General features: G+C 44.3%; 1 protein-coding gene across 1 annotated transcript in view; it reads left to right on the top strand.

The window, feature by feature from the left end:
* Positions 1 to 19,486, top strand: part of LOC119178245 (beta-1,3-galactosyltransferase 1-like) — a 77,108-nt gene extending 57,622 nt beyond the window's left edge. Inside the window, exon 3 of the mRNA XM_037429441.2 lies at positions 18,192 to 19,486. Coding sequence (XP_037285338.2) covers positions 18,192 to 18,693 — 502 coding nt within the window. The 3' untranslated portion in view covers positions 18,694 to 19,486. The remainder of the gene's footprint in view (positions 1 to 18,191) is intronic.
* Positions 19,487 to 21,976: the final 2,490 nt, after the last annotated feature.

Below are 21,976 nucleotides of genomic sequence, written 5' to 3'. Positions count from 1 at the left end.
CGAATTTAACGCCGCAAAATTTTAAGAATCCGTCCAGTGCGAGTGGACTTACAACGGTTTGTCGCAAGCTGTAATTGCATTATCTCTTCTCTCATCCCGACAAATGCGCTGGAAGCTAAGCAGGGAGGGGTGGGCAAAAAAACTACTACGCCTCGTGACCTTAAGCACCTTTTTTTAAAGACAATAGCCTTTCTTGGGGACCTTCGACTCAAAAAGTTTGGTCTGTCTGTCTGTACATTTGTCTGTTTGTCTACTCTTAACAGCATCGGGTGCTTGACACAGCTGACCCTATCCGCAGCGCCCACCAATGTTGCTCAAGGTTGAGCGTTCATGCTTGTGTAATTGTCAATTAAAAAGCAATTATTGCGCATGTATGGGTCACCATAACAACACGTATATATTGTGCATGTGCGTCTTTTACTAGAAAAGGCATACATAAGTAATTTTAAGGACCGTAGCGCTTATCACGCCACACTGACCATGCAACGATTGCACGGAAAAGCGAGTGTTTCCAACGCTTTACTAAGACGAGACGGTGGTGGCACCTACCCGTCGCTTTGCGTTCTACACCTTATCACCTCTGAGATGGGCGCGCACACCCGTTTCAGAGCCACGCGCTTTGTTTTCTAAGATAACTGCCAGATGGCGCTCATGTCTCATGTATGACGTGACTTGATGCGCTCGTTTACCTCCGCTGCACGCTCGAGGCACTCTAACGCAGCGTCTCCAGAATACCATTCATCGATTTTCTTGCGCAGAACATCAAATAAATGTCTTGTTCACTCTCTCCACACGCAAGATTATCGTCTTTCGACAACATTTGCAGAAGAAATGCAGATACGGCGCCTTTTTTCTTCTTCGAGCGCGCAGCTTTGCCTGTGCGATCGCGCGCGCACGAGTGGCCAAGTAGCGGCCTCCCGCGGCTATCTCGGTAACTTGATTTTTCGGTCACAGACGCACAGATGATTTTTCACTCACAACCAACGGGGCCAACGCAGGCGGCGGGTTTCCTGCGACACGAGCTCTCTAACGCTATCACGTTAACATGTGTTGCCTCTTTAATACACTTCAAGTTCCGAGTTCACGTCTGTGTCGTCGTTCTCTTCTTTCGCCCCTGTTTTGTTTCCCACACCTCATTTTTGTCTGCATTTGAATTGCAAAGAGCTGGCTGGACAAAATAGTCCAAGAGTGTGGATCGGGCGTGCAAAAGCTATGTTCTGGCTACCAAGATCACCTCATTTTTCTCCACTTCTATGTTTTCTATTAGGCCGCCGGAAAAATCGAGTTTGTTTTAGATAACATAGGTCGCTGATATCGATTACACAAAAAGCATAGTATCCTCCTGTGCAAAAATTGTACCGGAAAAGCGGTTTCTGTCTCGCAAGAGAAAATGGTTGACACAATCTAGACAAGCACGCAGAAGACACGGACTCTCTTGTGTTTGTGTGGGAGGGAAGCACTTAGAACTTCTTTTAAAGCATCCCAATCTTGCTGGGTACTGTGCAGGGGCGCATACAGCCGCTCATCATAAGGGGGGGGGGGTGACAAAATAACACCAGAGAGCGAGGCGAGGTCATGACTTTTTGTTTTTAGCAGAATGAAAACCCCGTCATAGTATAAATACTGTTGAATTTATGCTCACAGTGGTCCCATTCATTTGTTCTAAGTGATGATACGAGGTGGGCGGCAAACACTGGAGAGGGGGGAGGGTGCTAACACAGGACTTTCAGGGGGGGCATTGCCCCTACCGCCCCCTTTCTGGATCCGCCACTGGTGCCGTGCCGTGCTTTCATCAAGACATGGAACTTGTGCACGAGAACAACGATGTTAAAAAGCAGACCATGAAATGAAATTCGTTAGCTTAGATAATACTGTTAATAATTAAAATAAAAATTACAGCAAAGGCGATCACTTTTGGACCGTCCAGAGCCTACGATGCGGCAGTCAGGCTTAGCCTGCCCATTCCAACGTGGCAGAAGCCCAGTGCGTGCTACTCGCGTCTCTCAGGGCCATCAATAGTGTTTGAACAACCAACCAACATTTCGAAATTACTAATTAATTTATTTCACGTAACGCAGGCTAGCACAAGTGAACCATAAATGTGCTGTCGTTTAGCTGCTAGGATGCTGACCCAAAAGACGAGAGTTCGATCCTAGCTCGGTCACATGTAACATAAAGGCCAAAAGGGTAAAGGCAGGTTAAATTCCAGACGCACGTTAAAGAACACAGAGTGGCTAAATTTCTGGAGCCCTCAATGACGGCCTGCATTGTAATCACGTCGCGGTCTTTAGGCGCCACGAAGTCCAGGCTACCACAATATGCACTCGTCTATATGCCCCCTTACACACGCGCATAGCTCTCCGGCTTCCACGCGGGTTCCCTTATCTCGGCGTAACAGAAAGCTACCGTCGCTACAGGATGCGCTGTTCCGCGTGTTGCTTCCGATTTCGCGCTTTGAGGTTGCGTCACGCGAGGTAAAAATGTGCCTATGCATCCTTCCTGGTGCATCACTTGTGCCTCTGCGTACATCCCTTTGAAAGGCCAGACACCGCCTGTCACATAAGGCCTGTCACATAAGAGAAGCTCTGCACGGTTCACAATTGCACTGTCTTGAAAGCATAATCATGCGAACGGTAATTATATATATATATATATATATATATATATTTATATATATATATATATATATATATATATATATATATATATATATATATATATATATATATATATATATATATATATATATATATATATATATATATATATATATATATATATATAAAGGAGAAACAGGGAGGTTAACCAGAAATAAGATTCCGGTTTGCTACCCTGTGCTTGGTGAAAAGGGGTGTAAAAAAGTGAGAGAGAAGAGGCGTTGCTCAAAGATGAAAAAAAAAATGGCCCCGTATCTGCATGTAATCGATCTGCAAATGTCGTCGAAAGACGATAGTCTTGCGTGTGGAGAGAGTGAACAAAACATTTATTTGATGTTCTGCGCAAGAAAATCGGTGAGTGGTATTCCGGAGGCGCTGCGTTATAGTGCCTCGAGCGTGCAGCGGAGACGCACGAGCGCATCAAGTCACGTCACACGTGAGACATGCGCGCCATCTGGCAGTTATCTTATAAAACAAAGCGCGTGGCTCTGAGACGGGTGTGCGCGTCCATCTCAGAGGTGATAAGGTGTAGAACGCAAAGCGACGGGTAGGTGCCACCACTGTCTGGTCTTAGCAAAGCGTTGGAAACAGTCGCCTTTCCGTGCAAGCGTTGCATGGTAAGCGCAGCGTGATAAGCGCTACGGTCCTTAAAATTACTTATGTATGCATTTTATAGTAAGATATGCATATGCAGAATATATGCCTGTTGTTGTGGTGCCCCAGGCATGCGCAATAATTGCTGTTTATTTGACAATTGCACAAGCATGAACGCTCAACCTTGAGCAACATTGGTGGTCGCTGCGGATGGGGTCAGCCGTTTTAAGTACTTGATGCCGGTAAGAGTGAACAAACAGACAAATGTATAAATAGATAGACAGACAGATCAAAATTTTTCCGTCGAAGTCCCAAGAAAGATTATCGTCTTTAAAATCGTAGTGAAGTAGCACTGCCCGAGCACTAAAGAATGATATTTAAACTCCGTAGTTCGGCATCGTGGAGCGCGGATGTATTTTAAAAATTCTGCCTAGTTAAAGGTAAACTGCGTAGAAATTAACTCAAATACTTCTAACTTTTCAATGCTGACATGTCTACTTACCACAGCCAATGTACACAAAAGCTAACCTCTCATTTTTTTTTTCAATTTTGCTGCTAACCCTATATTTACCGTTCCACTTTTTGCCTCGTAACACTTATGTAGAAGTAGTCTTCAAGTTCGCCTCAGTGGCATCAGTGCCAAGTAAAACAGAATGAAACGTCAACTTCACTTGGATCACCCTTTAAACCGTGTTGGGACAGTAAGCCCACTGAGCTACTTCTAATTTGTTTTGTTTATTCTGCCGATATCGAACCCTCGGCAGTCAGTTACAACATACAGGCCATAAGAAATGCCCCGAATCTACTGAGAGCTCTTCAAACAATTTCACGGTCTTTTCAGTTCAGTAAATAGAATGTCGAACGCCATCGCACCAAGTTTCTTTGACACATACTTTGATAATCAGCTAATAAACAGTTCAGAATGACATATCGTGGCGTCGTCACTATGTCCGCATTATATGCGTCCTCGGCCACATTCATTTGTCATTAACCGAACTATTCCATCTGTGCGCTTTTTTTTTCAGAAGACATGTCTCTAAGTAGCCTCTAGCAGTGATTCTCCACGTATGTTTCGTATGAACCAGTCGTTAGTACAAACAGCGAGTGCCTGAACTCCGAGACGTGAGAAAATAGTAGCTGATTGATTGATATGTGGGGCTTAACGTTCCAAAACCACCATATGATTATGAGAGAAGCCGCAGTGAAGGGCTCCGGAAATTTCGACAACCTCGGGTTCTTTAACGTGCACCCAAATCTGAGCACACAGGCCTACAGCATTTCCACCTCCATCAGAAATGCAGCAGCCGCAGCCAAGATTCGATCTCGCGACTTGCGGGTCAGCAACCGAGTACCTTAGCCACTAGACCACCACGGCGGGGTGACAAAATAAATAACTGTTGAGACTTTACGTTCCAAGGTAGCAATATAATTGTAAAGGACGCCATAACCTATGGGCTGGGGAAAAGACAAGAGTCGTAGTTTCGGGCTGTATACCCACGTTGGGGCCGCAAGACCATGGTCCTCTGCCCGTTCGCGGGCTCCGTATCACGCTAAGAGCAGATCACCACGAGTCTCAGAAGATACTGTATTTCAGAGTGGGAACAGACCTTGGGCGTATGACGATCACCACGTGAACACTTCAAGCAATACGATTGCCGTTCCGAACTCAGCCGTACCTACTGCGAGATTTAGAAGAATACCGTTGCACAGATTAATAAACTGGTGGCTTCAGACCTTCCTTCTTTTGTCAGTGCACTTGATGACAAATTAGACGAAAGCTGTCTCAGATAATAACTTGCTTAAAGTTCACTGAATAAGTCGAAGCGCAGAGAGAGACATAGAAAGAGGGAAAGACGGATGGTCAACGAGATATGCACCGTCTGGTTTGCTACCCTTCACTAAGGAAAGAGAGAAGGGAAAGAAATGCGGAGGTAAGAGTTGAAGCTTGAAAACAAACCAAAAATACAGGCAGGATGGTACGGAACGGGAGTTTTATAACCCATTCAATAAATCACCGCCACGCAGAGAGTTCCATAAAGCCTTAGCAGGCATCCGGTGCTATGGTAGTTCCAGTCGAACTTCTGTATTGGCTTTATGGCGCATATTGTTTGTCTTGGGCTGTCACAATGTTCTTCAGCGGCAGAAATTATTGCGACTGCATACTACTATACCTAATAATGGCGCTCATTGTAACGGAAGTGCTCGGAGCAGACGGGATGCATCCTGGTCGCGCCACTTGTCATCAATTGTCTTACTGCCAGACGACCAAACCAATTTTTCTCGGCAATCCATCGGGATGTAGGAATACGCATCATGATGCACCTACCATCAGGAGATATGGCTGCGCCGAGAGTTCTTACTACCCCGTGGTGTGACGCATAATGAAGTCCTAGTGCCTGTTTCAGAAATACTGTCAAAAGCATAACTCTTGCCTCCAGTGCTCAAGCAGCTTTCTCTCCTTTTGTTGCTTAGACATGAAGCGCGCATAGCAATCTGTATACTGATGCTTCAAGGAAGGAAGGAAAATAGGAGGAAAAGAACGGCAGGGAGGTTAACCAGTTATTAAGCAGCTGCTTTGCTACCCTGCGCTTGGGAGGGGGATGGGAGAGATGAAAGATAGAGAGGACAGAGGAAAGAGAAATAAACACAGCACATTAAGCATTACACGCGCACACTCAGTCATAGTCCAGTCTTGTCTTTCGTGGTGCGTGACATTGCTGTTACACCCACTTTTTCAAGTCCGTGTCGCGTAGAAATTTCAACAGTGCTTTTGCCGCCTTCTGTTGAAATGTCTTCTCGGATGCTTCAACCGCTGTAGAAGGGTTGGCAGGGTCAGTGATCTTTCTTTGAAAGACTATGAACTTGAAGACTAGGCTATCCCACCAGACGCTATCGACAGCAACGGAACTCTAATCTACGTAGAGACTTTGTGGAGTGCGCGACCAGTCACCCATAAAATGGAGCCTAAAGGACCTCTAGGCAGCTCTTCAGATGTTTGCGTTACGTTGGTTACCTCATAAACAAGTGTTACAAATTAAGCAGCTGCTTCATAAACGCTTCGTCCAAGGACATGGCATCACTTGTCAGTGGTTCCCCAGTCATTGCGGCATATTGGTCAACGAACATGCCGATACCGCTGCTCGATGTGCACACGAAAATGGGGTACAATATTGCATATGATTATCCCGAATAGATACTTCGATAAAAATCGCGAGCTTGCGAATGAACTCGTAAAATTCTTGTGCAATGAATTAAGTTTACAGCATACATGAGTGCACCGACTTGACCCCGCCACGTCGACTTAGGCCACCGTCCGGACTCTTTAGACTAGTTAATTAAATAATTGTAGAGGTTCAACATCTCAAAACTACGATATGATTATGAGAGACTCCGTACTGAGGGCTCCGGAAATTTCGACCACCTGGCATTCCTTGACATGCATCTATATCGAAGTTTACACGGGGCCTCAAGCAATTTCACCTCTATAGAAATTGTTCTCTAGGCTACAGAAACAATGCTACTTCGCCGACTGTGGCTTGGTGTCGCTTTCATCTAATTCTCGAGCCCCAATTCACAAATGCTTCTTGACTAGAAACTTGACCTCAAGGGATCCTTGAGGACTGTTTCGCGTCACAATTTCTGCAACGTGAGAAGTCTCAAGGGTTTCTTTAGGTGGAGTTCCAAGTCGACAAGCGTTTGTGAATGTGTGCCTTCGCCTTCTGAATAGGCAAAGAAAAAAGTGCTACTAGCCAACATACTTGCCACCACTGTGGCTGCGAAGAGACGACAGAGTACGTTCTTTGTCGCTGTTTTCATACAGCAAGCATACAAACTGCCGCTTGCAGCTGGGCTGTCAGCTTTAACAACAGGCTCCTGTTCGGCCAGAGAGCGCTTATAATGGGACATGCGTTGTAAGGGTGCTCGAAGTTTCGTCATAAACAAATATTTATGCATAGACGCATGCGCGATTGAAACTTGGGGAAGCGTTAATATGCACCTAGGTTGTTGCGAAGCTGAACACCCTGGCTTCGGGGGTTACGCGTTATTGTAGTTTGTTAGGAACTTCGTGGAACATCCATTAAGCGAAGAGGCATATGCAAACACGAAAAAAAAAGACAAAAAATTAACAAACAGGCAGATGCACTCCTTCTTTAACTATAATATTGCTGCCGGGAATGAATGCTGCCACCTGAGCTCCCTTCACGGTAAGCGGAGTGTTCTGTGTGGAACTATATCGAGCTGTTAACTGAGCGAATATTTAAAATAAGTATTGTTTTATGACGCACCTCAACACAGGTGGCCCCATGATGCTTTCACTTCTAGGCTGTCAAATACAAACTCTTCCTTCCAGTGTTTTATGTATGATGGCAGCCTTCTGCCACTTTTAAAAACGTACTGATATGTAATATATATTATTTACTACGTCCATCATAGTTCAGGCATTCGGAAACAGCTGACTACGTGGCTTTGTTTTGAACGAAAGTTCGCTTTTACAAGTGGCACACACGCACACAATATATATATATATATATATATATATATATATATATATATATATATACATATATATATAATTATATATATATATATATATTCAGTGGCTTCAGTACGCACAAGAAAAGAACCAGGTACACGTATACGTACGAGAAAGCACGCGCTTTCTTTATGGGTATACCTTTCAATCGTAGCACGGCCTTCGTCAGAGAATGAAAAATGAACAAGGCATGTGCCGCTTTTAAGGCCCACTGATATCCCACAAAAAAAATACGTTAGAAGTTTGAAAACAAACGTCGGTGACGATACATTCTGATATGTGACCTCACGAGACAAGATAAGTGCTTATTTATTTATTTATTTTATTTATTTATACATACTGCACCCTATTCAGAACTATCGCAGGAATGGGACGTTATATAATACTAGGCAACAGAGAAAAAATACAAACAAATAATACAAATTGTGAAGAAGTACACTCGTAACAAAGCAAAAGTAAAAATGAAGTTAATTACGCGTCAGTAAGATATTCATCGACAGCAACTATGAAGTCGGTTAGTGGTAAAGAGCGAACGCTACCAGGCAGGGAATTCCACAGTTCTATTGCACGCGGAAAAAAAACTGTATTTAAAGGGATTAGTACGAGCAAAGAAAGGTGTTACATTCAAAGCGTGGGAACTGCGGGTACAACTATCATCAGTAATTGTGATGAGGTGACCATGACCAAGGCCGGAGGACGAGTTAATAATTCCGTATAAAAATTTTAAAGCTTCGTTTTGGTATCGCGAGAGTTGTGATGGAATGTTTAATGATTGAAGGGCTGTGGTCGGCGAGAAGTTACGGCTATAGTTATGAAAAATGAAACGGATAGATTTTCGCTGAATGTTATCTAGCAAGCTTACTCCACAGTGTTTGTAAGGGAACCAAACTGCGGATGCATATTCGAGAACAGGGCGAATGAGTGATTTATATAAAAGCAGTTTAGTATCTCGAGGGGCGTTAGGTAAAGTGTGGCGCAAATAACCTAATTTTTTTAGCGCTTTACGACATACATGATCAATGTGGCTAGTCCATTAAAGGTGTTCGGTTAGAATTACTCCTAAATATTTGTACTGTGAAACTCTATTGAGCTGGGTGCCACCTAGAAAATAGCCAAAGAGAAGGAATTGCGCCTATTGGTAAAAGACATTAAGACTGTTTTAGTGCAGTTAACGTTCATTTGCCACGTGTCACACCAGTTGCTAAAAGACGTGAGTGATTGCGCGAGATGGTAATGATCGTCAATGGAGTTGATAGTTTCATGGGGGACGTAATCATCTGCGTAGAGTCTTATTTTAGATGAGATGCTATGAGGTAAATCAATAATGAAAAGTAAAATAATAAAGAGCCTAGAACGGATCCCTGAGGAACACCGGATGTGACGTCAATGGGAGATGAATCTGTCGAGCTGAAAGAAACGAATTGTGAGCGCGAATGAAGAAAACTAGCTATTCAAGAAACAATGCGAGGGTTATCGAGAATGAGGTTTAGTTTTAACAATAGCTTAGAATGAATGACGGAATCAAAAGCTTTGGAGAAATCAATAAAAATGGCATCTATTTGGTTACCTAGGTCTAAGTTATAAGCAAAGTCATGCATGAAATCGACTAATTCTGTTACAGTACTATATCCGCGACGGAAACCATGTTGAGCTGATGATAGGATATTATTAGAGTCAAGGAATTCGATTATATGTTTGTGAATGATGTGTTCTAACATCTTGCAAGAATAAGGTGTAAGAGATATTGGTCTGTAATTAGGAAGAAGTTGTTTATCGCCTGATTTATGCAAGGGAAGTACTTTGGCAGATTTCCATGATCGTGGTACTACACCAGAGTCCAAGGATTTCTGAAAAATTAAGGTAAGGTATTTTGCTGTCCATAAAGAGTATCGTGAGAGAAAACAATTAGGAATGCCATCAGAACCGGTACATTTTTTAGTATCAAGTTTCAGGATAAGGTTAAGACACCATTACAACTAGTTGCGATATTTTCTAGTTTATTATACTGAGCAACATACCTAAACTCCGGAACTGCATGATTATCGAGGGTGAAAACAGATTGGAAGTATGAGTTGAAAGCATTCGAAATGACATCAGGGTCGTTGGTTATAGCATCGTTAATCTTAAAACAGGTACTGCCAGTCGTACTAGGCGATACTGACGTCCAGAACTTTTGAGGATTTGATTTTAGTAGTTGAGGAAGTTGCACTGAAAAATAGAAATCTTTAGCATTTTTAGTAATAATGCGAAGTTCATCCTTAGCTTTTTCAAAGGAGACGCGAGCTTCGGGATTAGATTGTTTAATTTTACGCAGCCTGCTAACACGTCGTGATAGGTGCAAGATATTGCCACGTTCCATTTCCCAAGTTTTTGTTATCGTCCCAAAACACCACACGATTCTCAGCGCAAACCGCGCCTGCAGTTTTCTAGAGGGTTCCGGACTGTAGTAGATCATTTCGATAAGATCACGCCCACTGTGCGAATGGTACAGATTGTTCTGGAACGCACGCCGCCGCCAGCGATAGCACTAGATCATTCGACGGCGGGAGTATAAATGCCGACGCGCTTCGCCGCTTGTCAGTTGTTGATCGAAGGCCGACGCTCCGTTCGCCGCTATCAGTCCGAGACTGCTATCTGTGCGAGACTGCTGCTGTAATTGGACTTTCCGTTTACCGGGCACAGGTTCGCCCAAATAAAGAGTTAAATCCCAACACGAAGTCTCCTGTCTTCGGCCACGTCACGACCCCGTGACATCTGGTGGAGGTGCTGCTTCGTTCATGTACCGCACGCCCCCGTCAAGCCGTGAACCCAGCCCACGTTTATTGTTTATCTTTTTTGTTTTCAGTGGAACGTGGCAAGTTATGCATGACCTCACTAGCGACTCAAAGTAATCGACAAGCACGTCAACAGGACACTCGGTACTGAGCGACACAAAATGATCAAGATTATCTGCCAGGGCGTCAACAATAGCCGTATCATCAGCCTTAGAAAAATCATGATATCTGGTATAGCTGAAACGTTCATGTGGAATGGGACAGTTAATGTGCACGAGGACTGCATTATGATCAGAGATACCTTCTAAGATCTCGTATGTGACACCTAAATGAGCAAGACTGTTACTAACAAACACTAAATCAAGAATGGAGTTCTGCCGAGCATTTTCATGAACTAGTTGTATTAGGTTATGTGACAAGGAAAATGTAACTAGATCCCTACAGACAGGGGCACTAGAAGCGGAATACGTAAGTGAAGGCCAGTGAATGCCGGTGATGTTGAAGTCCCCTAGAAGTATCAAATTCGAACTATCCAGGTGATGCTCATGTATGAAATGTGAGAGATCGTCGAACAGATCATTAGGGACATCAGGAGGACGATAAATACCACATATGGTTAAATTCTGCTTATTTATTATTAGCTTGCACCAAACTGATTCAACGTTAGGGGGACCAGATAGAGCCTTAAAACTAAAATCTGAGCGTAAAAGCAAGGCGACACTACCCCCTTTTCTATTCTGGCGATCACAACGGAGAGCAAGGTAACCAGGAGGCGTGAATTCAGAATCGTGAATTTCATCGTGAAGCCATGTTTCCGTGATGCATATAACATGAGGAGAACATGAAGAAACTAGCGAAAAAAGTTGGGGGAATTTGTTAGTAATGCTTCTGGCATTAACGTTCAAAAACGCAAGATCGGGGGCGGGTTGATAGGACGGTCAAGGCAGTGATGCAGATGCGTTAGTCGTTCTGGCATTGCTGTCAGAACCACGAGCTATTATTAGTCTGTTTGAGGGGCCATCCCAATTATACCAAACGTTATCGATAAATAAATGATCAAACTTCATCTTGACAATTGATCCGTTATTACGATACTCAGCTGAAGCGTCCCATAGCTTTTTAAGTACGGCGCGTATTTTCGAGGAAAAGTCTTCGGACAGTTTTATATCCGAATTTTTCAACTTGTAAGCATTCTTTAGCAGTAATAGTTTGTCATTGAAATCTAGCGATTTCAGAATGGCAGGCCGAGAACGTCCAGGACGTGTTCTACCTAACTTATGGGAACGTTCAACACGCGGACAATCAACGGCAGGTCTGTTGAACACGTTCACTACCTTGGAATGCAGTGTGTCACGATTCTCGTCCTTATCTTCTGGTATACCATGAATAATGATGTTGTTCCTTCGCGAACGGTTTTCAAGATCATCAAATTTAGCCGTTATGTCAGCCACTGTGCGTTTTAAGCAAACGAGTTCGGAACGAAGCTGCTCGAAATCTTGCTCAGTCAGAGCTTTGGAGCATGTGTTTTTGAGAGCAGTCCCGCGCAGTTCCAAGGCGTCAAAACGATTCTTCACAGTATTTTTTATTTCGCATATGTCTTGCGATAATTTTTTCTGACAAGCAACTAAATCGGAAAGAACCTTCACGAGGGAAGGGTTATCACAATCTGACACTGCCAGCTCAACCAACGACTCAAAAGCGCTTAGGGAATATTCACGTGACTCGTCAGGTTTACTCAATTTTGAAGCAGCCACTTTTTTTGGGCCTGGGTTAAGCTCAACGTCCCCGCTCAGGAGTAGGTGATTGAGGCAATCAACGACATGGGAACAGTAGCACAAAAGACCAATACGCGAATAACCATGTGGGCAACACAGCAGCAGCAAGAATCGATCATCAGACCGGATACAGGTCGAGTTGTCGAGGTAACATACCTGTGCAAACAAGAAGATGCATTTAGGCAACATGCCGAGGCTGCTGCTGCTGCTGCTGCTGCTGCATTGCCCACTGCCGAGATGTGCGAACGACCGGGCTTTTATACTGTTGATGCCTGACGTCACCGATGTGGTGGCGTCACTTAGCGGAGCTGCGATGATTGCAGCGTCCACGGGTGTGCGCAAGATCCCAGCTGTGTCAAGCAAACACGCCGAGAAACCAAGCCGATGTCACTCTTCCCTGAGGGGGCTATCCCACAGCAAACCACCGGTGATCGCCACGTGTGCGTCCGAACTAGAGATCGCCGGGCACTGAACACGAGCGGCGAGGCCGGCAATGAAATTCAGGAGCTGTGCAAACAAGAAGATGCATTTAGGCAACATGCCGAGGCTGCTGCTGCTGCATTGCCCAACTCAAGGCACATACAGACAGGAAGCTGTCGCATCAGTCAAACATGTAAAACAGTAAGACAATGATTCAGCCGTGAAAGAGACACCAGAGATTAGGGTGACATGTGTGGTGAAACAATTATCACGCACGCTTTTTTCGGCACACCTGGAGATACAAACAGATCTCCAAGCAAAATTCAACAACTCACTATGGTCGCTATACAAACAATGCAACAGGCAATTGTAATGCAATATGAGGAAAAAAAGAGGGGTACACAAAAAAGGTGTGTGTAGCGAAAGGGGGGAGGCTAGCGTATGATTATGATAAACTTTACACAGAAAGAAAGGCGACATGTCTGATGCTATCATTTATGCCAAAGGGAAGACTGCTGAATTTGGTAACGAGGGGAAATTCCCGAACTTCTCGGTCATGATGAGTTTTAAATACAGGCTGTAGTATGGTAGCTTTGATCTTTGCAAAGGAGTGACCCGACATCTGGACATGTTTTGATAGTAAAAGACGAGGTAGGTTAGGAGCGTGAGCTTTATGGTTGTTAAAGCGTAATCAGAATGTAATTTCGGTTTGACCGATGTAATTACGCGATAGCGTTAATGACATAGTTTCGCGGAAATTCCGGCGTCGGTGTCTTTCGTCGTGAGCGAAGACTAGTCATCTTATGCGTGACCGAAAAAAATTGGGAACGATAAAAAATTCTTGAGCAGAGTGGGGAGTGAACCAGGACTGTTTGGGCTTACGTTGGGATCGTACCCGGATAATTTGCGTGCCAAGCAGATGTTCTACCACTGAGTCAAGGTTTTTTTTTTTTAATGCATGAAATCATCACCAGTGAAGTACACAGAACATACTTCATCAGAAGTCAGGCAAACACTCACAAGCGTCAAGAACGGGAAGCCACTCCGGAACGGGGTCAAAAGTCACGACAACACTGCGCACTTGAGCAGCTACTTCTCGGAAGACAGATCTCGTCGACCGTGGTGGCTCAGCGTGTCTATCGATGTTGCGACTTTTCCGTAATGAATAAAGTCCCAACAACATAAACAAGTCATAAGGAGTATTATCAGTCCGACTCTTTTTGAACGGAAGGAACCTAATACCACGAGCTGTGATTGAAAGTTCTTTTCGTAATGTTCTGCTTGTGAAAACAAGGAAAAGAATTTTCTCTGCTTGGAAACGCAGTGAAAGTACTTTTCATGCTTCACAAACACATGTGGCCTGTATACATGCTTCGCAATGCAACATGAAATGCTGCACTAATAACGCGTACTACCAGCGTCCATTGCCAACGGGCGTCAGAATATGTGATTATCATATTGGCTCTGTCGTTGAAAGCCGGTACCTCACTACAAAAGACACACTCTACTGCGCCTATTCCTTCAAGGCCACGTAGTGAGTGCATACAAAATTCAAAAACGTTTCGTGCACTTAGCGTTTGAAGTACGCACTAAAAACAAGATGTCACTGTCGCGGTCAACTCCTGAAGACGAAGCTTTAGCCCCCCCCCCCCCCTTTTTTTTTTCTTGCTTGTGGCATATGGAGCACTGAAGCCTGTAAACAACATTGGCGCCGTCGCAAGTGAAGTCTCCGTTGATGCTCATGGAAAAGCTTGAAGTGCTGCTGGTCGTGAAGTGCGAAGTTGTCATGTGTGGTCAGAACTTACAACGGGGTTTATTATAAGGTGTACAGCTGACGTAGTTCAATCGGTTGTTTATTTTTGACGAAGTTAAGGTAACACGCAGGTTACGCGATTGGCGATAAACCACCCTGGGTGGTTCCGCAAATATGTTTTTTAGGAGGTCACATTGATTCAAGGTGTGGTGTTTCTTGAGAATGTTGGCCACATTCGAAACTGATGGCTGAATGCGTTGAAATGAGGTTCACATTGTTAGGTGAAAAACTTTCTGGTGGTTTGTTACTCGTGAGCAAATCACTGCGGTAGATGTTTTCTGCCTTATTGAGGGCGTCGTCAATGATTCGTGAGGGTATATTTTCGTTTGTCTAGCGCACCTCGAAGGTACTTGCAGCTGCGAACAAATTGATTGTTGTTCGAGCAGATGCGTTTAAAATGAATGACTAGACTGTATAGAATATTGGTTTTGCAATGTTTTGGGTGACTACTCTGAAAATGAAGGTACTGATATTTGTGGGTCGGTTTCCTGTACAGCTTCCTCGTCAGTTTTTTAGATGCGGAGCATCTTATACTCGCGCCTTGTAGTGCGCCGTCCGCGCCGTCCGCGCCGTCCGCACCGCTTCTCGAACATTCGACAGCTGACGCGCGCGCATGCGCCGTCGCGCCGTCACCCACTCTTCCACCATCTGTGCATCCCTTCCTCCTCTACACACCGCGCGCGCTTCACTCCTCCACCATCTGTGCACCCTTCCTCCTCTACACACCGCGTTCGACATCTACAATTCTCCTGATTCTCCAGTGGACGCGCATGTGGCGTCGCGCTTCGAGAACATTCAACAGCTGACAGTGCATGCGCCGTCGTGCTGTATATATACTCAAGGTCGGCGCTCGCTCGCTCAGTTGCCGCTCGTCGGTTGGTTTGTACGGTGCGTCGACGTCCAAGGTCGCGGTGAAATGAATTCCAACGAATCCACAAACACAATGATCGACGTCCCTTCGACCAGCGCCGCCCTTTCGCATACGTGTGTACGTGTTCACTCATTTAACACCCCCTCCTACAACCACGTTAACCAATTTAGCCATCGACCCAAGTAAGTCGCAATTTAACACCCCATTTCACAACCACGTTAACCAATTTAGCCATCGACCCAAGTAAGTCGCACTTTAACACCCCGTTAACCAATTATATGGTCCGCATCCTCCTCAGTGTTCCCCCGAGGGAAGCTGCGGGCAATTTTTTGGTCGTTATATGTTACTGTGACATCAAGAAAATTGGCACTGATCCCTGAGTATAAATGTGAGAACGAGTTATTTGGAACGGAATTATTGAAATATTTGATGAAAAAAAAAGATCGGATTTGGCGTGATGCCATAATAAAAAGATATCGTCAATAAAACTTTTGAAGTAGGTTTCAATCACGGCGCGAAAAGAACTCATTTTCTAGCAGGTCCATAAATATATATGTGTAATTGAGGTCAATCCTAGAGTCCATAGAAGTGCCGCTAGCCTGGAAGTAGTGTTAGCCATTTAACAATGATCGAAATTGTTTAATTGAGATGTAACTTGAAAAGTGTGGCTAGTGTGGAGGAATCTATTGCTTTGTCGAGACCAGACTCGTTGTACGCGTGCACAACAGCCCGGATACCATCAGAATGCGAAATATTAGTATACAAGGAGCAAACGTCAAGAATCACCACAAAATAGGTCCTTCATATGGTTCAAAAATTGTTCGTGTCTTTAGTATAAGAAGGAAATGTGACGGGAATGGAAGAAATAATGCTATCAACGTAGCGTGAGATGTTCTCAGTTACCGTAAATATTCCAGGCTGAATCGGTGTAGCCGGATTGTTTTCTTTATTAATTTTAGGTAGGGTGTGAAACCTACCCGGCACCGGGCGCAGAGGAATAAGGGTACGTAACGCTGATTGAGTGATTTTGTTTTCTTTCGCAACGTCGGCCGCAACATCACTGCCTGTGCATCTGAATTGTTCTGTCAGGTCATTACTAAGACGTCTGTAGTAGGTCGTGTCGTCAAGTTGCCTCTGGGATTCATCAATGTAGCTGTAAGCATCCATTACCACAACTGCACCACCTTTATCTGCTGGCTTAAATACTATGTCGCTTCGCCTTGCCAATGCCTCGATTTTCTGAGCCTGTTTAAAGCTGAAGTTATGACGGAATTTCGAACGAGTTTTGTACGCTTTTAAGTATGTCTTGCTGTAAGGCTCGTACGTATAGGTCAAGGCACTTATCTTGTGGTGGAAGTGGAGTCCAGTGTTTAGCAGTAGATAACGCGGAACTGATTTGTTCAGTCAATTGGCGCTTGAAGAATTATTCGCGCAATAGCACGTTTCTTTCGATTTGGTGAAGATCGGCAATAAGCTGAAATTTATTGTATATCCTCCAGTTGCAAGACAAAAGTTCAACCCGAGTGACGAAACCCTGGATTCATCAAATGTTAACCGATAACAGGATAAATTCACTATGTTGGTTTGTTGTGTGCCTGGATTTTCAGTTTCAGAGCGAGTGAGGCTTTTATGTAGTTCGGAATTTAACGTGTCGCTAAGAGTGTGACGTATATAGAGGATAAAATTCCATCCGCTAAGCAAGCACCACGACAAAAAATATGATTGTGAAGCACATTGCAGTAGAAAACTCCATCCCTTGGAACTCCTAATGGTGCACCTAAGTCTTACTATACATGTCCTGTTGCCATTGTAGTCCATCGCATAAAAGTGCGATCACCGTGGCCAGTCATCCAACCCGCGATCTCTCAGTTTAGCAGCGCGACGCACTTGCCTACTAAGCTGTGACGCCCGGTATCAAAGGGGCATCAATATAACAGAAAAAAAAGCGTTCACAGGAAACCGCAATCATATAGGTTCCTTGGCTAATTGAATGAAGGAAGCTTTCATGGCGAGTGTGAAAGAGAATATCACAAGTAGAACAGTTACAGTGTATATAAGGTACGCGATGAAGTACGGGTGTCAGCAACGTACAAGTTTTCTTTTAAAGTAAAAAAAAAGTTTCCGTGTAGTTTTTTAGGCGGACAATTATGGTATTTGCACCACTGTTTTATTAAATTTGGTATAGTGAAAGCAGAAACTTAAAAGGAAGCATCTGTGCATTCTAGTTCGTACCTGTAACGTGCCAATGTTCATAATTACAAGTGCTGTACTATTATTTTCAGTTTTCTCAGAGCGACTAATATTACTGTGTTGTACTTTTTATGTTAGTGTGTTAGATGTAATACCTGCTGGTATAATTTTATGACATGTTGCTCAAAAGATGGTGTTGTGTGCGGAAGCCAAGAGGCTTTAGAAATCAATGTAATGTTTCTTTTTTTTTCTAGCAGCCATATCTCGTGCACGCACACAAACGTTCAAGATTGACATCATGAAGAAAACCAGCGAACATTACATACGCAATTTTAAGTATACGACTTCGGCTCGGAAACGTAGCGAATTGTTTTCTGTTCTGCTTTCTGGTTCCTTGATCTTATTTATACACCTCATATTACAGATTCCAAAGTTCAAAGAAGGGCATTGTTTCCCATCATGCTTCGTTTTATAGCATGGTTGATAAGTTGGCTATATGTGGTCGCAGAAAACGTAATTCGGTGCCTTCGTTAAGACTGACAGATATTCACCTTCTTGCACAGGTATCTGCTGAAAGCCGATGACGATGCGTTCGTGAACATCGCCGCACTGCGGGGGTACTTGGCCGCCAGGTCCCGGAGGCGCCGGAGGGCCATCGTCGGCTACCTCATGAAAGGGTTCCGACCCAACCGGAACCGGGCTAGCAAGTGGTTCACCTCGCCGCAGCTGTTCGCCAAGGCGCGACTGCCGGACTTTGTGAGCGGATTCGCGTATGTTGTGACTCGCGATGCCGTCGGGCCTCTGTACGCGGCCGCTCGGGTGGCACCCATCTTTCCCTTCGAGGACGTGTACGTGACCGGCATGTGCCGAGAAAGAGCACCCGTTGCCGCGGGAAGTAACGCGATTGCGCTCGAGGGCGCGCCCAGGTTCCACAACCACCGGAAGAAGAGCCGGGGTAAGAAGACACTGTGTTCGTTGTACGGAGGTGTCCTCGCCCAGCATGAGCTGACGGCAGCTGAGACAAGAAGTCTGTGGGAGGACTTGAAAGCTGGCAGGTGCGGCTAGCCTTTGGCTGCTCGTGAGGTTCGACACTGACAGAGCGAATGTTGACTATGACGTTTAGTGTACCACCCTGTATGGACCACCGCGCGAAGTTACGTAACTGTGGCTGATCACGATGCCTGGAAAGCTCACGGAGTTCTTGCGTGCGTGGACACTGAACTTGGACACTCAGCTGGCGATCAGCAAAACAATGAGATCAAGAGAAAGCAGAAAAGTTAAGCAGGTGTGTGTAGGGTTTCCTATTCCAAATTGTCTTAGAGGAAAAAAAGAAGATGGGAGGATGGATTAAAACAGCTAGAAAACCCGATGCAAGAAAAACAAGCACAGAACAACAAATCACGAACTCTGCTCCCCTTAGAGTGTATAAGCTGGTGGATCACAAAAAGCACTGTTGGCGACGAAATCTCCCGATGGCGTGACGCTAAAGGGTGCTTTGCGGTGAAAGAACTGGCACTCCAGATATTATTGACGACCGACGGCTACGCAGCTTATATGCATTTCATTCATTGTTATTGCGGATGAAGAGTGGACCAGTTCCTAACCAAGCCAACAGAGTGCTCGAACTGCTTTAACACCGGATTCGATATTTCACGTCATTTCCTGGTGATTCCGGAGGCGGTTCGTCTGTGACGGCATGAACTCAAGCAAACACCAGTGTCTTTCATGCAAATCTAGGCTAATCGTCTTTTATAACAGTCTGTTACTTGCCTAAATAGCGTTATAAGGCCTGACCTCGAAGGTGCTGAGCACCCTGGAAGGCGTGTAAATAAGTTTATTAAAACAAACTTAAACCACATGAATTGTATATTACGACGTTGGTGTACAGAGCTTCCTTCAAGTGCTCCTTGGTGCTGAACACAAATTTGAACGAGTTACTGTGCGCGTCCACTCACAAGACGTATATTGCTATCTGGGGACTATTTTGTTATGGCACGCATTTAGTGTGAACTGTTTTGATTTCGTTTTACAGCGAAGCTGGATATAGCTAGGCTCTGAATATGCATGTGTGTGAAAAAACCACTACGTGAAACAAACTTGTGTGTAATCTTATGATGCCACATAGTGCTATGCCTAGGATCAGGCTTTCGAAATAAAAAAAAACAATGAAAAACATGAGACCTGTGCGGAAAGCACCGTCCCAGCGAAAGCTAGGAGAGCGGCCTTTCAGGGACTTTCCTAAACACTCTTGGGTAACTGCTACAAGCACACTTGCTGGGTACTCACTAAGCCATAAATAATCATAATTTTTGTGTAGTACGCCAGCATTCCTTTGTTTGTTTGTTTGTTTGTTTGTTTGTTTCCTTCAATAAATGGCGCATACCCACTTTGGGGCATTGGCCATAATGCGACGTTAAAACTGTTAAATGCTATTTTAGGTGATGTATGTGATTAAAACCAAAAATAAAGAAATTAAATGGCAATAATACATAAAATGTTCAATTTAAACTACAAGTATTATGTTTTTGAGCTTGTATTTCAGACTTGCCATAATAACCTGATGGGAACAATTTTGAAAGCTTAGTTAGGTTTTAACTTATTGAAATGGCGAATAACTTTAAATACCAGACTAAAATGCTACTCGTTGAAATTACACACGGCATCAAAGACATTCCTGTGGCAGTATCACAGCCCTGAGGCACCGAAGCCTAAAACATTTTCCTCCAATAAGGTCACGCCTATTTCTGCAAGAGGAGTAATTAGAAGCCGAGTTGTACTACGAGAATATCTTGAACATTAGAAAAGTAATGTGCAATATTTTTCAGTTCTCCACAGAATATGCAGAGGGGTGATATGGTCAGACCAGCCCTGTAGAAGTAAAAGTTCAATGAGGGGACACGACATTGAAATCTGGTGATCCTCACTTCTGATTGTCGAAATGGGCTCCACTGCGACTTCCACGGATAGCTTAGGTGATTATATTCTGTCTACGTGGTTACTGCTTCCATCCTATCCGTGTGAAAGGTAACCCTTTATACCTGACTGTGTTGAAGTATTCTACCACCGGGAGAACCCGCACTATTGGGAGATCTAGGAATGAGCGGGCTAAGGCGTCTACCGTTTCATTTAATGTAACAGTGACCTGGGACCCATACTAATTACAGGTACTTCAGCATTCACGATGCTATCCTTGTCATTCTTCGGAGAAGCGTGGCATTCACTACATACTTGCTCAGAATTTTGTGCATTTTTTATGGAGTTGCTGGCGACAATAACGAATCATGATCAAGAACAAGTTTTCTAATAGGTTGTAGCATTGGACAACCCATTCGTTACGCAATTTGCATTGTGTGATGCCTGGTTGTTTATTTGATGTTCTAAAAAGCTTTATTATTCACGTAAACGTGATTCCTTTCCCGACATCAAGACTCCCTAAGGCCAGTTTTGAAACGAGTAGCAAGCACCGACAATGGCTCAATGGTAGAATACGGAGTTGGCACGCAGTGGTCCCGGGTTGAAATCCCATTGTGTGTTTGGTGCTTTTTTCTTTCCTGAGTTTCTTTATATTTCTTGCGATACTGGTTACGGACACCGGCGGCGGTGGCAGCGGACAACTACGGCGCTGCAGGTGACCCGTGTTCCGATCTCACAACAGCTTTCGCTGTAAAATAGTGAGTAACCAAGCGCAGGTATGTGCACATACCTGCAACATAAATTGGGCAAACTTAACTACTCAGCGCTGGTACGCTAGGAACGACACAGTCATCTGCGGACAGAAAAAAAGACTGAAAGAAAAAGAGAAGACTTCATTGTATCCTGAGGAGGCTAACGGGATGAGGACCTCGTCTCGGGGCTTTGCCCATGATGGCGCTAGAAGTCGAAGACTCTCGGCGATGTCCCGGTCCCTCTGGAGCGCCCCGAGTTTCCTTTTGTAGTTGGAGCTTGCGATAAACATACGTGTGACACATTTTTGCCAAGCCACGCTAACATTAAACATATGTGCCACACAGCTTGCGAAAACCACGCTGCAATTGGAAGAACATCATTTACGGTGGTGTGAAATGCCTTACAGTAAGAGCATGCGACAAGCCAGATAAAGAAATGCGTGTCGCTGGAAAAAGACGCATGCTACTCTAATAAACAGTGTTAACTTCAATTCAAAAAGAACTTTCTGTACAGAGATTTCAGATCTGATTTATCTGCAGGGTGTGCGATCGGCTACGGTTCCGAGCTATTGATCACTAAACAGCTTCACTGGTAAATCGCCTTCTAAGAGTGAAATGCCTTCTCATTTCTCTCTTTTTTCACTTGACTTTAGTACGTACCTGTGGTTCCTGTAAACCAAATT

Source organism: Rhipicephalus microplus, chromosome 1 (genome assembly GCF_043290135.1).
Source record: "Rhipicephalus microplus isolate Deutch F79 chromosome 1, USDA_Rmic, whole genome shotgun sequence".
NCBI lineage: Eukaryota > Metazoa > Arthropoda > Arachnida > Ixodida > Ixodidae > Rhipicephalus > Rhipicephalus microplus.
The sequence above is the reverse complement of the archived record's forward strand: the minus strand, read 5'-3'. Positions and strand labels throughout refer to the sequence as shown.